Consider the following 16,987-nt stretch of genomic DNA (forward strand, 5'->3'; position numbering starts at 1 on the left):
AATGATGGAACTAACCCAAAATGGCAAATCTTACGTTATAACAGAATTAATAAAAAACTCAAAAATTGAATTATATATATATATCTATATATATATATAGATAGATATCATACTGGTATCACATATTTGGTGATTACAGGAGTAAAAAATCCACATGCCAATAAGGTTATTTATGTTAATGAAATGCCATAGCCAATCAGTTTTGAGAACACAAACTTGCTTATATACCAACACTAAGTTTTTCGTCAAGTTCATTAATTTTTACTTTCCTCTAATTTAGCCAAATCCTAGAACGCACAACTACATTTGCACAAATGATCTACAAAAGTTATGTTATATAGTAAAGCTTCCATATCTCTATTACTTGCTTTCCATATATCGTGAATTTGCTTTCACATTCCCCAACTTTATTAGCAGATCCAAAGTTAAAGAAAGTAAGCTCATTTTCCTGAGACAGAGATATCAGTACTATTTTTAAATTATTTTCTTTTTATTTTTATAATAGAGACAGGGTCTCAAGTGTGTTGCCCAGGCTGGTCTTCAACTCCTGGGCTCAAGTAATCCTCCTGCCTCAACCGCCCAAAGTGCTGGGATTATAGGCCTTAGACACCGCAACTGGCTGAAATTTTAGTTTAAATTTTTTTTCTTGTTTTTAAGTACCATTGAGTTAATTCTTTTCCATGCTTATCTTTGCCAAAGAAGAAAGCATACCAATATACATTATACACAGTGGGGAAAAAAAGGAAGACTCAGATGACTGAGAACTACCAAGGAAAAACAGGTATATTTGATGTATAAATGTAAAATAAAGAAAGGCTACATAAAGTAGAAAGTATTTTATATTTTAATAAAACACAGCATAACAAAATAAACTAACATTTATAAAGTGATACTCAAACAGGCATGGTAGTCAATACCAGAGTTCAGACTCTTAAGTCTAGTTCTTCCATCAGGACTGCATCTGTCAGAGGCAAGTAATTCAACAATAAAAATGTAACCCACATTTAAATTTATTAATAGGATCACAAGACACTGTGCGAATTCCTTTCCTAAGATACAATAACAGTGTTCAAAAAAACTGTTAAATAACAAGACAGCAAGATTTTTGCTTAGATACTAGCCATACACACTGAAAACATATATACTACCTTGGAGAACAAATTTTAACATGTATCAAAAGACATGTCCTGAATAATTGTCATATTCTAGTGTGGTTATAATTATACTTTTCTTATATGATTTCCTCTAACTCCTTGAAGAGAGAAACGCTAATAAACAGTTTAGAAACTAAAAAAGAAAAAAAAAATTACAGTTACAAAAAAAAAAATTCCCCAATATCTCTACAACATGTATAACAAAGTTATAAATATATATTATAGAATAACATTAAAAATAAGCATCAAAAACTTTTTACAAAAACAAATGGCATATATATTTATGAGGTTTATTTCTTCTTGGTTTATTAATTATAATTAGCATGCACAAAGGTCAATAAAAAAAAGACATGCAATTTAACTATTAGAAGAACAAAAACACCTACTTTAATAACAGATGGCATCTTGGAATTAAGGTTATCATATGTAAAATGAAGACGAGTTCTGAAGGAACATTTGTATAATAAAGGATCCTGGTAAAATTCTATTTTACCACTGGCATTCCGTTTATCAAGACAAACAGTACAGTCTGAAAAATTGATAACCTTTCTCAGCACCAGATCATTTGCTAAAAAGAAGAGGAAAACATTTTAAGTAAAAAGTTAAAGTAGGGGAAAAAGGCAATTATTATTAATAGTACAAATAGTAACTAAAATAGTAGCAAATAAAATTCATAGAGTATTTAATACATGATGCCAGATCTTACGCAAAGAGTTTTTCATGTATTATATCATTTAAATCTTCCAACAACCTTATGAAATGGGCACAATTATCCCCATCTCATATATGAAGAAGAGACAGAATTAATTTCCCCCCATTTGCATAGCACATAGCTACAAATTCAAGCCAAAAGTCTTGAAAATTTCCTAATGGTTCTTTGGCACACTAATAATACAATTCTTAAGAATCCATCTGAAAAATAACTTTCTGAATAATAATTATTCATTTAACTTTTATTTTACACTAAAAATTCACTGCTACTCTAAATCTATGCTGTCCAATGTTAGTCACCAGGCACACGTGGCTACATATACAAAAAGATTCACACAACACTGCTTTTTTGTTTGTTTGTTTGTTTTGAGTCAAGGTCTCACTCTGTTGCTCAGGATGGAGTGCAGTGACAAGATCAAGCTCACCACAGCCTCAGACTCCTGGGTTCAAGCTATCCTTCCACTTCAGCCTCCCAAAGTGCTGGGATCACAGACATGAGCCACCAGACCCAGCGCATACAGCAAAAATCTGGAAATAATCCAAATGACCACTGCCAAAGAGTAGATAATTAAGTTCTAGCATACATAAACTGTAGAGTATCAGTCATCAGTGGAAATGAACGTTATACAACTACTGCATATGCAACAATATGGAAAAATACTTAAAAAGCATAGTATGGATTAAAAACAGCAATCCCAAAACACAACACACAAGAATACTATCTGTAAGAGATGGGTAGAAAGCTTACTCAAAGAAATAGCAACAAAAAAACTTTCCAAACTTGAAGAAAGAGATAAATATCTAGGTACAAAAAAGTCAAAGGTCACCAGTCAGGTTGAACCCAAGTTTATAAAGCAAGACACAGTATAATTAATTAAACTCTCAAAAATCAAAAACAGAGAAGACCATGAAAGCAAAGAAAAGGAACAAACGTCATTTAAGGAAGTTCTAATATACCTGACAACAAACTTGTCAGCAGAAATATCACAGAGCAGGAGGGAGTGAGATGATATACTTGTCAGTAAGTAGCTTGAATGTAAACAGATTAAATTCTCCAATTAAAAGATATATAGGTCGGGTTCAGTGGCTCAGCCTGTAATCCCAGCACTTTGGAAAACTGAGTCGTGTGGTCTGCCTGAGCCTGCAGGTTCAAGACCAGCTCCGGAAACTTGGCGAGACCGCATCTCTACAAAAAATCAAAAAAATTAGCTGGGCATATTAGTGCGTGCCTGTAGTTCCATCTACTTGGAAGGCTGAGGCGGAAGGATTGCTGTAGCCCAACAGGTTGACGCTGGGGTGGCTGTGAATATGCCACTGCACTCCAACCTGGGTAAAAGAGACTCCAACTTAAAAAAAAAAAACCCAGAGAATAACTACTTACATACAAGAGAATAACTACTTCACCTGTGAAGACATGCATAGACTAAAAATTCCACATAAATGAAAACAATAAGGAGGAAAAGTAGCTATATTTGTCAGATAAAATAGACTGTAAGCCAAAAACTATAACAAAAAAAAAATTATATAATGATAAAGGGATCAATATAGCAAGAGGATATAAAAATTATAAAACTATATAAAAATGTGCTATATAAACTATATAAAACTATATAAAAAAACTATATAAAAATGTGCGCCCATCATAAGACCACCTAAATCTGAAAGCAAATATTGATAGGCCTAAAGGAAAACAAAAACTGGAATATGATAATAATAGGTCACTTCAACACTTTCAGCAATAGTTAGATCATTCAGACAGAAAAATCAAAGAAACTTCAGAGTTAAATCACATTCTAAACCAAATGAACCTAACATATTTACAGAAAATTACACCCAACAAACACAGAATACACATTCTTCTCAAGAACACATGGAAAATTCTCCAGTATAGAACACAAAACAATTTTAACAAATTTTTAAAAATTGAAACATCAAGTATCAGCTATTCACAATGGCCAAAATATGAAATTAATCTAAGTGTCCATCAATGGATCAATTAACAAAGAAAATGTGCCCCATATATACAATGAAATATTATTCAGTCATAAAAACGGAATGAAATGAAATCCTGTCATTAGCAACAGGGATGAATCTAGAGGGCATTATGTTAAGTGAAATAAACTAGGCACAGAGGACAAATACCATATGATCTCACTCATGTGAAATCTAGAACAGCTGATCTCAGAAATAAGCATAGAATAGTAGTTACTAGTGTTGGAGAAGATGGAAGGAGGATGAGAGATATTGGTTAATGGATATAAAGTAAAAGATAGGACAACTGAGTTCTGTTTTTCTATTCCACAATAGAGTAATTATAGTCAATAATAAAGTGTTGTATCCTTCAAAATAGCTAGAAAAAAGGATTTTGACATTCTCACCACAAAGAAATGACAACTGTTTGAGGTAATGGATATTCTAATCACCTTGATTTGATCATTACACAACGTATATACGTATAGAAACATCACACTATACCACATAAATACATATAATTATCTGTCAATAAAAAAACCTTTAATAACTACTAGTTATTAGTTTTACAAAGCTCAAAAAATGTAAGTATATTATTTATATATACAGTCATACCTAATAAAACTTTTTTTGAGGTAAAATTTACATAACACAAAATTCACCAATTTAAAGTATCCAGTAACATGCATTCAATACATTCACATGTTGTACAATCATTACCACTATCAATTTTAGAACTTTTCCATCACAAAAATTACATACCCATTAGTTAAACAGCCCTCCAATTCTTCCTTCCTCCCCCAATGCCTAACAACCCACTAATTTACTTTCTGTCTATACAGATTTACCTATTCTGAACAATTTCTATAAATGAAATCTACAATACAGACGACAGGGGTTGCCCGAAAAATGTATACACATTTTAAGAGATGGTCACCATAATCAGAGTGTCTGGACACTGATGGTAACCACTTTGAACGCCTTTTGTAATTTCAGAAGTCAAACATAACGTGTATTCATCTAATATTGAGTACTACAATTTTAATAGTTTTTTTCCTTTCTTAAAATGTGTATACATTTTTTGGGCACTCTCTATGTGGGCTTTTTTGTCTGGTATCTTTCCTTTAGCATAATGTTTTTTGGGGTTTTTTGTGTTTTTTTGAGTTGGAGTCTCACTCCGTCACTCAGACTGGAGTGCAGTGGCCGCTCCTGGCCACTGCAGCCTCAACCTGCTGGACTCTGGCGATCCTTCCGCCTCAACCTTCCAAGTAGCTGGAATTAGAATTGCAGGCGCGCGCTACCACGCCTAGCTAATTTTTGATGTACTGTAGAGATGAGGTCTCGCCAAGTTACCCAGGCGGGTCTTGAACCCGCGGGCTCAGGCAATCCACTCACCTCAGCCTCCCAAAGCACTGATTACAGGCTGAGCCACCGAACCCGGCTTAGCATAATGTTTTCAAGACCCATCCATGTTGTAGCATGTATCAGTACTTTATTTATTTTTATATTAGAAATTTTTTTAAAGCAAGAGAATGATAAAACTGAAGACAATGGTTAACTCTAGGAGGAAGCAAGAGGAGAGGGCAGGGAAAAGCACATTGGTCAAGGCAGAGTGGCCTAGTTACTTAGACAGAAGGTGCTCATTATATTGCTTAATTTTAAAAGTAACATTAAGCTACTCTGTATTAAAAATTAATAAAAGGGAAAATAATGGTTGCTACCTCAGAAGATTAAAGGATTAATTATACAACATAATTAATGTAAAAGACATTAACGCCACATCTGACAGTTAATTTGCACTCAATAAATAAAAGACTATTTTTATGGTCTTATCACCACTACCATCATGAGATTTCATATGGTATCACAACTGTAATCCCAGCACTTTTGGAGGCCAAGGTGGGGAGATTGCTTGAGCCCAGGAGTTTGAGACCAGCCTTAGCAATATAAAGAGACCTCATCTACAAAAAATTAAAATTAAAAAAAAAAAAAAATGGTCGGGTGTGGTGGTACACACCTATAGACCTAACTACCCAGAGGACTGAGGTGGAAGGATCACCTGAGTCCAAGAGGTAAGCCATGACCATGTCCCTGGACGACAGAGTGAGACCCTGAGAGAGGGAGAGAAGGAGAAAGACAGTTCTCAATCTCCTACCCTCAAGCAATTCTCCTGCCTCAGTCTCCCAAAAGGCTGTGACTACTGGCATGAGCCACCATACTAGACTTCTCCTTTTGTAAAACATGAAGACGGAAGCTTGGAAAACACATGATAATAAAATTGTATTCCATTTCTGCTAGTTCCTAATTGTATGCCTTAATTAGGCAAGTTAAGTAGTTTTGAGACTCAATTTCACTTTGCTTTAACCGTTTAACTATGACTTGTCACAAATAAATGAGTATATGACAAAATGAATAGGAAAGATAGCATCACTGTAAGAATTATTTTAGAAAAATGCATAAATAATAACCATAGCAGCTCATTATCTAAGCACTATGTACGCTTTTTTTTATTTTTTGAATTGGAGTCTCACTCTGTTGCCCAGACTGGAGTGCAGTGGCCACTCACGGCCACTGCAGCCTCAACCTGCTGGACTCCGGCGATCCTTCCGCTTTAGCCTTCTGAGTAGCCGGAATTACAGGCATGCGTTACCACGCCTGACTGACTTTTTGATTTATTGTAGAGATGAGGTCTCGCCAAGTTGCCCAGGCGGGTCTCAAACCCACGGGCTCAGGCAATCCACTCACCTCAGCCTCTCAAAGTGCAGGATTACACGTTGAGCCACTGAGCCCGGTTTATGTACACTTTTATAAATATTTTCAGAGCATTAACTTATTTAATAAAATAATTCCATAAGGTAGGTTCTACTTTACCCCTGGTTTACAAATAAAGAAACTAAAAAACACAGAAGTAACTCACCTAATTTCATGCACATACTAAGAGGGAAAGCCAGGATTCAAACTCAGTTCCAGCAATTTTAAAGAATACATGGCAAGTCACAAACAAAAGGTGCTCACAATAGTCCCTTTACCATATATCCAAAAATACCCGCTCCTTACCCGATCAGAACATGTACCAACAAAATTGACAACTTATTTAATATCTCTCCTGACAAACTCTAAGAGACAGTGTCTATCTCCTTCACAGCGGTATTTTCTATGCCCATCATGTAGAACATAAGTAAAATAGCAATGAATAAAAGGTATTTATTAAAATTTTTATTATTACTTATCAGCTCTTTTAAGATAAGCAGAAGAATGTAACAAGTACCAGTTAAAAGGCAACATCAGTATAATCAAAAAATTCCAAATGTGCTTTGGAATATACAAGCCTAAAACATAAATCAAGTAGATTTTTCCCATTACTGAGCTCCGTAAAAGAAACATGCTCCCTTGTCCCTTTTAGAGTCATTAACAATTCAAACTAAATATCATTCAATTTGTATAGCTATAACCCATAGCACTGTAAAATATACTCATGTACCATATATCTACACCTCAGTCAAGACTGATCATATATACATGATGGTTGTCCCATAAGATTATAATACCATATTTTTATTGTACCTTTTTGTATTTAGGTATGTTAAGAGACAAAAATACTTACCACTGTGTTACAACTGCCTATATTATTCAGTATAAAAATATGCTGTGTAGGTTTGTAGCCTAAAAGTAATAGGCTATGCAACATAGCATAGATGTGTAGTAGGCTATACTTTGTAGGTTTATGTAAGTATACTCTGTGATATCGACACAATGACAAAACTGCCCATGATGCATTTCTCCAAATATATCCCCACTGCTAAGCAATGCATGACTGTATTATGCATCACATTTGAAACAAGTATGTGACAGGTAAGACAGGATAGAAATTCTAAAATATTTTTTAAAACAAGCATGGGCTTTCTTAATTTGGAGCGTCTATTAACATCTTGTAATTATAAACTAAATTTGCATATGTGCATTTTTTCCCACAGTAGAGGCATAAAGATTTCATTAGCTTTATCAAAGAGCCAATTGACCCAAAAAAAAGTTTAAGAATCAAGGCAATCATTTCAATTACAGAAAAATATATATTCTTGATTTACTCACCAGAAATATCCATGAATGCACGATCCCATAATTCACCTACTGTATAGCACTCTGCAGAAGTAATATTGACTGAAAGAACAATATCATCTTCAACATATTTTAGTATAAGATTATTTATAACAATGTTTACATTATTTACAACTCTTCTAATCAGACTCTGCACATAACCTATAAAACAGAAAAAAAGGATTTAATTACCCACAAATCTATCAATAAATAATTATTTCTTAAAATGTTACTGAATTTATTGTATGTGGAAAGTGGGTATTATTTAGCATATTTCCCAAAAAGAAAACTAGAGCTCAGACAGGTTAAAAGTCTTGCCAAAGTGACACAGTAATTAGCAGCAGATCCAGCCCACCAAAAACTATTAACAAGAAGTTTTGTTATGGAGTATTCATGAACTAAGAGAAGCCACAAGAATCATATCTCTTTAATAAAATGATACTAGATCCCATATAATGATTATCCTATACTGTAAGTACTTTATCCAATTTCTGCATATTGCATAAACATTTTCCAAAATGAAGCAATTAGGATTTGCTAATTATACAGTATATTAGAAGGTAAGCTTCTTTAAGCTTCTTTTTGAACCAGCTACCAACATCTATTCCTACTTTAACCATAAAAATATTTAAAAGTTACACCTGGGATAGGAGAAGCATGACTATCATAATGAATTCAATTCTCTTCACTTGCTAATATACAACAGTAAAACAGAGTAGAGGAGAAAAGGCATAAAGAAAATTTAGACAGGAAGAGTTAAAGATTTTTAAAAGAACACCATGAAGATTTTTTAAAAGTATGAAAGTAAAGAGACTAGATATAAGTAAAAAAGAAACAGAAATAATGTTTTGTTTTTAACTAACTCAAAATAGTAATTAGTGAACATTCTATTTCTCCATAGCTTGCTTAGAATATCCAAAACTTTTCTTTTAATTTCATGCTATTGTGAAATACTCCACAACTTCACTTATGTTTCTCATCTAAGTGTAAACATGGATGAGGAATTTAATTGAAAATATAAATAAAACTAAATACAAACAGCATTTTAAAAAACAGAAGAAAAATATTTTCTTAAAAATTTTCCACTATAAAAAAGCTATTTAAAAGGCAATACATTTCCACCATTTTAAAAAACAACTATTTAAAGGGTAATTAAAATTTTAGCTATTTCATGAAATGACCATATGCTTGTATTCTTTAAGCCAGAACTTTACTGGATAAAACAATCAACTTCTGTCAGCAATTGATACTGTTAACACCTACACTAAAGCCTGCTGGAAGAAAATTTTGTTAACTCTATTCAACCGTAACATATTTGCAAAAGCCAACTAATTCATTTATTCCCAATGATGCAAATAGGAAAGAAATGTAATACAATTAGGTTCAAGGTTTTCTCCTATATGGAAACTATTAGCTACTTTTAGAGTGCCAAGTATCATATACTATAAACTTAACATACAATATACTAACAGATTTAAAGTAACAAATACTCTTCTATGAGAGCAGAATCTAAAATAATTAACAAACAAGACTTTAAAAAGAAATTTTAGATTTTAAGTATCACAATTTTAAACCTTAGAATGTACATTATCCCATATTACTACTCAACACAGATGCTAAAATAAAAATATCATGTTTCTAAGAAGCCAAGTAAGCATGACTAATATTGGTTTCCCTATTTCTCAAAAAAACCTGTCATCAATAGGGAACTCATAAAAACCACTTAAGAGTTCATGAATTTTTATCTTCACAACAAGATTTTAAAAATTGCACTGGAGAAATATATGAAGCAAAATAAAAGAAACATGACATAATATTTTTTTAACTGACAGAACACCACTGATGGATTTTTAAAATCTATTTTTAAATATTTTTTCACAGTTTTGTATTAAAAACTGACATACAAATTAAGATGAGTAAGCCAATTCACCAAAGTAACAGAATCAATATCTAAAGAACCACTTCTGTAAAAGGCTATTTATATTTCCTTATTAAAAATGCAATGCTAAAATAATAGGAACTTATCAATGAAATAAATGATACATTATCTCCTAATTCCTCATAATAACTTGGTTCTAAGCAAGCCACAGGATAGTATCAAATAGATCTAATACCTCACATCATCTCATACTTGGAGTATATTTGTTCAAATAACATAATAATAATCCAAGTATATTCCACAAGCATCTGAAAATGGAAGGGCATGTTGAGGATGAGAACCTGCAAGTATAATATTAGATAACTCTGAAACATCCTATTGCTAGCTTACCTTTCCAGAAATTCTTATCTACCTCTCCCTTGCCCACAAACCCCTTTTTTCCAAATACACACATCTATGCCTACAGGACCAGATAAAAACACTATAAATTTTCACTAACCTTGTTCAAATTACTATTCCTGTTTAGAATATTTTTTGTCCATTCTCCCTTCTCCTCAGGCCTAGTATCACTGGCCCTTCCCCTACATCCCCTTCTCCAATGTCTCCCATCCTACACTTTAACATTAAGGAGAACTGTCTCTACTACCTTTCTTGGGCTTATGTTACTGCTTGTCATTTGTTTATGTATATGTATACTTATCTTCTCTGATAAACCATGAAATCCTAGAAAGAAAATTCTGTATCATATTTATTTCTGACCAAGTCTTTGTCAAAGTCTGTGATATTATTTCTCTGATATTCTTACATTAAATGGCACATTATTAAACAATTTTGGTTACAAAGAGACACCATCTGCTATTGATTCATCTTAATGTGACACTGGAAAGCTCATTATCAGAAAGTAGGTCATAATCAGTGTCACATTAAGTAGCTCATAATCAGAAATTCCATAAATGATGACATGGTTACACTACATAAAGACATCTTAGTCAAGTTTCCAGTGTAAAACTTATTCAGACATTATGTGGCATCACATTATCAGTGCTGGAAGTCCTAGCCAGAGGAATCAGGCAAGAGACGGAAATCAACGTTATCAAAATAGAAAAAGAGGAAGTGAAGATATCCCTTTTTGTGAACAATATGATTCTACATCTTGAAAACCCTAGTAAGTCTGTCAAAAGCCTCCTTGCACTGATAATTGACTTCGGTGAAGTACAAATCAATGTGCAAAAGACAGCTGCACTTCTACACACCAGCAACAAGCAGCAGAGAACCAAATGAAAAGAAATATTCCATTCACAACAGCCACCAAAGAAAAGAAAAGAAAAGAAATACCTTGCATCCACCTAACCAGGAAAGTGAAAGATCTTTACAGTGGAAAGAACTACAAAACGCTACTCAGAGGAATCTAAGATGACACAAATGGGAAAACATTCCATGCTCATGAATCAGAAGAATCAATAATGTCAAGATATCAATCCTACCCAAGACAATCTACAGATTCAATGCAATACCTATCAAATTACCAACATCATTTTTCTCAGACCTGGAAACAATACAGAAATTCAAAAAGTAACCAAAAAGAGCACAAATAGCCAAAACAATCCTCAGCAAAAGGAACAAAGTGAGAGGTATCACACTTCCAGACTACAGTAACCAAAACAGTCTGGTACTGGTACAAAAATAGGCACACAGACCAATGGGACAAGCCAGACTCCAGAAGCAAAAACACAGTCTCTCAACCAACTCATCTTCAACAAAGTCACCAATAACAACCACTGGAGCAAGGAGACCATATTTAGCAAATGGTGCAGGGAAAACTGGCTGACCACATGCCGAAGAACAAAACTGGACCGCCACCTATCACCATATACAAAATTCAACTCTAAATGGATCAAAGACCTAAATGTAAAACCTCAAACTGCAAAAATCCTAAAAGAAAATGTAGAAAACACCCTTATTTGGAGTAGGCAACAAATTCTTGACTAAGTCCCCAAAAGTGAATGCCATAAAGCTAAGATAGACAAGTGGGACCTCATCAAACGGAAAAGCTTTTGCACAGCAAAAGAAACCAAGAGAGTGGTGAGACAACCCAAAGAATAGGAAAAAATATTTGCAAATTATGTATCTGACAAAGACCTAACATCCAGGATCTACAAGGAATTGAAACGAGGTGAAAGGAAAAACACAAAAACCCCATTAAAAAATGGACAAAGGACATGATCAGACACTTCTCAAAAGATAACAATACAAGAAGCCCACAGACACATGAAAAAAATGCTCTACCTCACTAATCATCAAAGAAATGCAAATCAAAACTACAATGAGATACCACCTAATGCCACTAAGGATGTCCATCATTAAATCAAAAAACAACACATGCTGGTGAAAGTACAAAGAAAATGGGACGCTTCTACACTGTTGGTGGGAGTGCAAACTAGTTCAACCTCTATAAAAAGCAGTGAGGAAATTTCTAAAAGAACTAAAAGTTGACCTTCCATACGATCCAGCAATCCCTCTTCTGGGAATACACTTGGAGGAACATAAATCATTCTACCAAAAAGACACCTGCACAGGTTTATTGCCAAACTATTCACGATAGCAAAAATATGAACCAGCTCTACTGTCCATCTAAAGTAGACTAGATAAATAAAATGTGCTTTTACACAATGAAGTATTATGCAGCCATAAAGAAGAACAAAATATGGACTTTGTGGCAAATTGGATGGAGTTGGGGACCCATCATACTTAGTGACCTACACAGAAACAAACAAATGAATATCACATGTTCTCATTCATAACTGGGACTTGAACAATAAACACGTTAGTACAAAAGAGGGATCGGCAGTCACTAGGTACTACTGTGGGGAGGGGATGTAACAACACAAAGGGTACCTACTTGCATGGAGCCTACTTGTGTAGTTAATCCTTACCTGTACACCACATCTCCATAATAAAATAAAATTTTTTAAAAAGTATATTCAAAATGTAGCATGCTCTCAATAAATGCTAAATGATGTCTTTTTTAAAAGTGTGGTTGAGTTACTAGTAGGTGATCTGCGAGATGTCTCTGAATACAAAGGGTTAATCATCTATGGCTGGCTTCCCACTACATCAGAAGAGATGGCTATGACAGAAAACATATGGCTTGCAAAATCTAAAATATTTACTAGCTGACTATTTTACAGAAAATGTTTGCTAATCCTTGTGCTAGATGATGAAGATCAAAGATGATTAAGTCACGTTTTCTAACCTAGTGAGCAACAGTTTTTAGCCTAACTATACCCTAAATATTTCCATTAAAGCATGTGTGTGTATCTGGGTATATTGTAATACACACACACACACACACACATTCTGAGTAAAGGGATAAGGAAAAGAAAAGAAAAGAGATAATTATGTAACAATATCAAGAAAAAGGAAGTTATGCAATGAAACACAACATTTGTCTCTCAGTTAATAAGCAGACAAGTAGGAAATTTTTTTCAATAAGTAGATAATAGGGGGAAAAATATCAATTAATTAAGAGACCCTGAAAAACTTAAAGGGCACAATGCCCTTTAAAGCCATTTTAGAGGCATACAGAAATTATCCACAAATCACTGCTTCTTATAATGCAAGCCAGTAACAGTCAAGGGCTATATAATTCAGAAAACATAGAACTGAATAATCTAGGTGTCTAGTTTAGAAGTGGTCTCACTTTATATTGAGATAAAGCATAGAGAATACTGAGGGAACCTGAATGAATGGATAAATGAAATCTCTTTCTAAAGAGAAAACTGTCAGCACATTTAACAGGATATGCTAAAATCACAATTCCAAACTGCTATTATTAGCAGTAATTGAAGTTCTAATCCTATATATCATTAACCGAAATAAAATATATATTCTTAAAATCTGTCAGATTCAAACTCTTTTGCCCTTCCTCAGTAAGAAATAGTATATTATAACCCAGTACAAGTACATATAGACACACAAGTTTCTTAAAATATTGCTTTCACTATATGCCAATGTGCTTTTCTATTCTATGCCATATGCTTTTTTCTATTCTATACCATATATTTTTAAAATGCTTGCCATGACCCACTAAATTGCTTTAACAATGCACTAATCTAGATCCAGTCTGAAAAAGATTGTTCTAGATCACAAGAATAAAGACTGCAAAGAGGATGCTAGATATTGATTTGTATTTTTTCTTCAATAGAGCAAAACAAATGACTGTGTATAGGCAACACCAAAACATGTATCAAAAATCATCTCTGGATTTATATGAATCCCCAAACTCCCTAAATGTAACTACATATCCTGGGAGAAATAACCTTGCCCCAAAAGATGCTGAAAGCAGGAATTCATCTCTACCATGAAAGAACCTTAATATGATTCCCAGGCAGGATAAGGTTGCCAGAAATTAGTCCTCAAATAACCATATGAGTTAACCCTTAAATAAAATGATTTACTATTATCCAACTGGATTCTCAAATTATCCCCCCCCACACTTTTTTTCTTTTAGCAAAATTAAGTGTAGCTGCTCTGCCTCCCAGTAATTGGCCAACAGCTTCAGTTATTTTGTAAAGCAACTCTTGAACTGTGGTTTATGCAGCATTAAAGAGGATATAAGTCCTCCTGTTAGGTAAGGCAGAAAAGCACATGCTAATCCAAAAGCTACCTCAAGTAGTTCAGTTATAACACAATTCTGTTATATATTACAAAAAATAGAATGTTTTATATTATTTTTATGATTATATGCTTTGTGACACTAAAAATAAACCAATTCTTCCAAATCTGAATATCAGTCTAAATTCTAATATCGACTATAGAGAGTCATTAAAAATTTAGGACCTGCTTTGTATACATGCAGGTTGGCTCATAGAAGATTTCTGTCTGTGAAATCAACAACTGACAACAGCTTTAAAGGTTTAAAAAACACAAGTTTTTTTCTTAGAAAAAACAGAATGTGTAGCAAGAGTCAAAAGTTCAACTGGTTATTCCATGCCAGAATATGGATGGGAAGAGAAAGAGAAAGAGAACAAGAGAGCACACACTATTTAATTTAATGTACAATTTAATTCCCCAGGATTTTTCCAAAGAGAGAAAGAAAAAGAGCAAGAGAGCACACTATTTTAATTCAATGTACAATTTAATTCCCCAGGATTTTTCCCAAAGAAGAAATCAGTAAGAAAAAGTTTAGAAAGTTCTGAAACCATCACACAACTCTAAGCAGAAATGAAAACATTTAGAAGTAAAATATCTTCTGACACCTTCTCCAGCTTGTAGTAATTAATCTATCCAAAATTCAGATGGATTACTAGAGCCTGCTAGGCAGAATTCTGAAGAATACAAAGAATCAGTATTAATATCACTATAGCACTAGTTAACAACGTTCAACTCAAATGTAACTTAGGACATACATTTGAGGGAGGCAGGTTATGAAAGGGTATACCTAATTCCAGCCTCTTACAAGTAGATGGTGCCAGAAGACTGTCAAAATTAACTAGGTTAGCAGAAAGCTTACAAGCTTTTGTCACAGAAAACAAGTATATACAATGTTCAATATACCTCACAAAAAAGGAGTGACATAAATAAAATCAAAAGAGAAGTGACTGACAACTCCTAAGTGTAAAAAGGATGAGTTGACATGTAATGATCATTTTTTTCTTCATTTAATATTTACCAGGGAAGTATTTATTACAAACCACTACTGTCCTGTGTAAATAAAAACTTCAGGAAATAAAAGAGATGATATAAAAGGTCTGTTCCTCTTTAAAAATTCTGATTCCATTAGTGAATGTTAGCACCTCCAGAAACTCGGAGCAATCTAGTTTCTTTTCTCTTTTTACCAAGAAACAAAGGAAACAAATAAGATTATAAGTCTTTGCTTAGAGAGTCTACAAAAAAAACTCAAAGAACTTGTTACAAAAGAGGATCAAAATTTGAATGAAAGACATTTATTTGTGAGAGCTCTGGACCCAACCTGTTTGGAAGTCAAGCAGCAGTACACATGCACTTACAGCCTAAAAGTTTTATGACACTGAAAATGATACGTTACAAAGAACTAAAACAATGATCAGTAACAATAGAAATTTGGTTTTATCAATCTTATTAGTAGTTACCTGGTGGTAAATCAGGATCTGTAGGAGCAGTCTGCTGAATTCTCCGGGGTTTCATCGATGATTTTGGGTTCTCAGTAGTACTACGGTTGGTAGAATTAGAACCACAGCTTTCATGGTCATCCTATTTTTATTTTAAAGAAATAAAAAGAAAAGCACCAATCATATGCAAGAATCAGGAAGAATTTTGTTGAATATATTCAGTTTATAGCTGATAAAGGTGATAAAACAGCCTTCTAATTTTATTTCTTAGCTCTAAAAACTATATAACCAATTCCATAATTTGCATTCTCAAACAGCATTTAAAAAATAACTAGTAGCTTAAAACTATAAATTATTTCTTTCTATAGCTGATATCAAAACAAACTACTTAACAATGTCAAAGGATTCTTATTAATGACTCCAGCAAAAGAAAAGACTGCCTGATGAATGGTTTTGAACAATGCTCTTCACTTTAAGTGAAAAATATATAAGAAGGGTCTTATTTTTTCCCATATTTGTTGTTTATATGTTAAAATACTATTTTTGAATCCAAGCCATCTTAGTCATCTGTGATGACTGATGTTAATCATTCTTAAATCCTTTGCATTCTACTTAATGTTTATTATTATTCATGTTAGATATAGGATTTAACTGGGTTTCAATATAAACAACACAGAAACAAATAAATATACATATTTTGAAATCTACTCTCTTATTTATAAAATTCAAATGAGTACTCTTTTCCTGCCCTGACTCATCATTTGTATAATGCTCTTACATACCAATTGCTAGATTTACGATAAATTAGATATCATACCTGTCCTCAAATATTTCAAAATCTATCAAACACATATTTAATTAATTCTACAGAAGCAATACTTTTGTTTGTTTTTAAATAACAGGAACACAAAAGGAATCAATCTATTTGGAAAAACTTGAAAGATAAGGCCCTTAAAAATTGAATGTAGGAATGTTTTAGATTAAGATTAGAGGCCAATGGGAGTAGAGGGAGAACCAGAAGTAAAATCAAAACAGTATAATTAATATATGCAGCACAAATAAGGAATGACTGGTCAAATAAGTCCAAA

General features: G+C 33.3%; 1 protein-coding gene across 1 annotated transcript in view; it reads right to left on the minus strand.

Annotated features, from left to right (window-relative positions):
- Window positions 1-16,037, minus strand: part of LOC103272976 (vacuolar protein sorting-associated protein 13B-like) — a 173,966-nt gene extending 157,929 nt beyond the window's left edge. The window contains exons 1-3 of the mRNA XM_021718764.1: window positions 15,921-16,037; window positions 7,926-8,093; window positions 1,541-1,722 (exon numbers count right to left, since the gene is read on the minus strand). Of these exons, the coding sequence (XP_021574439.1) occupies window positions 1,541-1,722; window positions 7,926-8,093; window positions 15,921-15,975 (405 nt within the window). The 5' untranslated portion in view covers window positions 15,976-16,037. The remainder of the gene's footprint in view (window positions 1-1,540; window positions 1,723-7,925; window positions 8,094-15,920) is intronic.
- Between the last annotated feature and the right edge of the window lie 950 nt (window positions 16,038-16,987).

This window comes from Carlito syrichta, unplaced genomic scaffold, assembly GCF_000164805.1.
Source record: "Carlito syrichta isolate Samal-C Ts95f unplaced genomic scaffold, Tarsius_syrichta-2.0.1 Scaffold313421, whole genome shotgun sequence".
NCBI classification, from domain to species: Eukaryota; Metazoa; Chordata; class Mammalia; order Primates; family Tarsiidae; genus Carlito; species Carlito syrichta.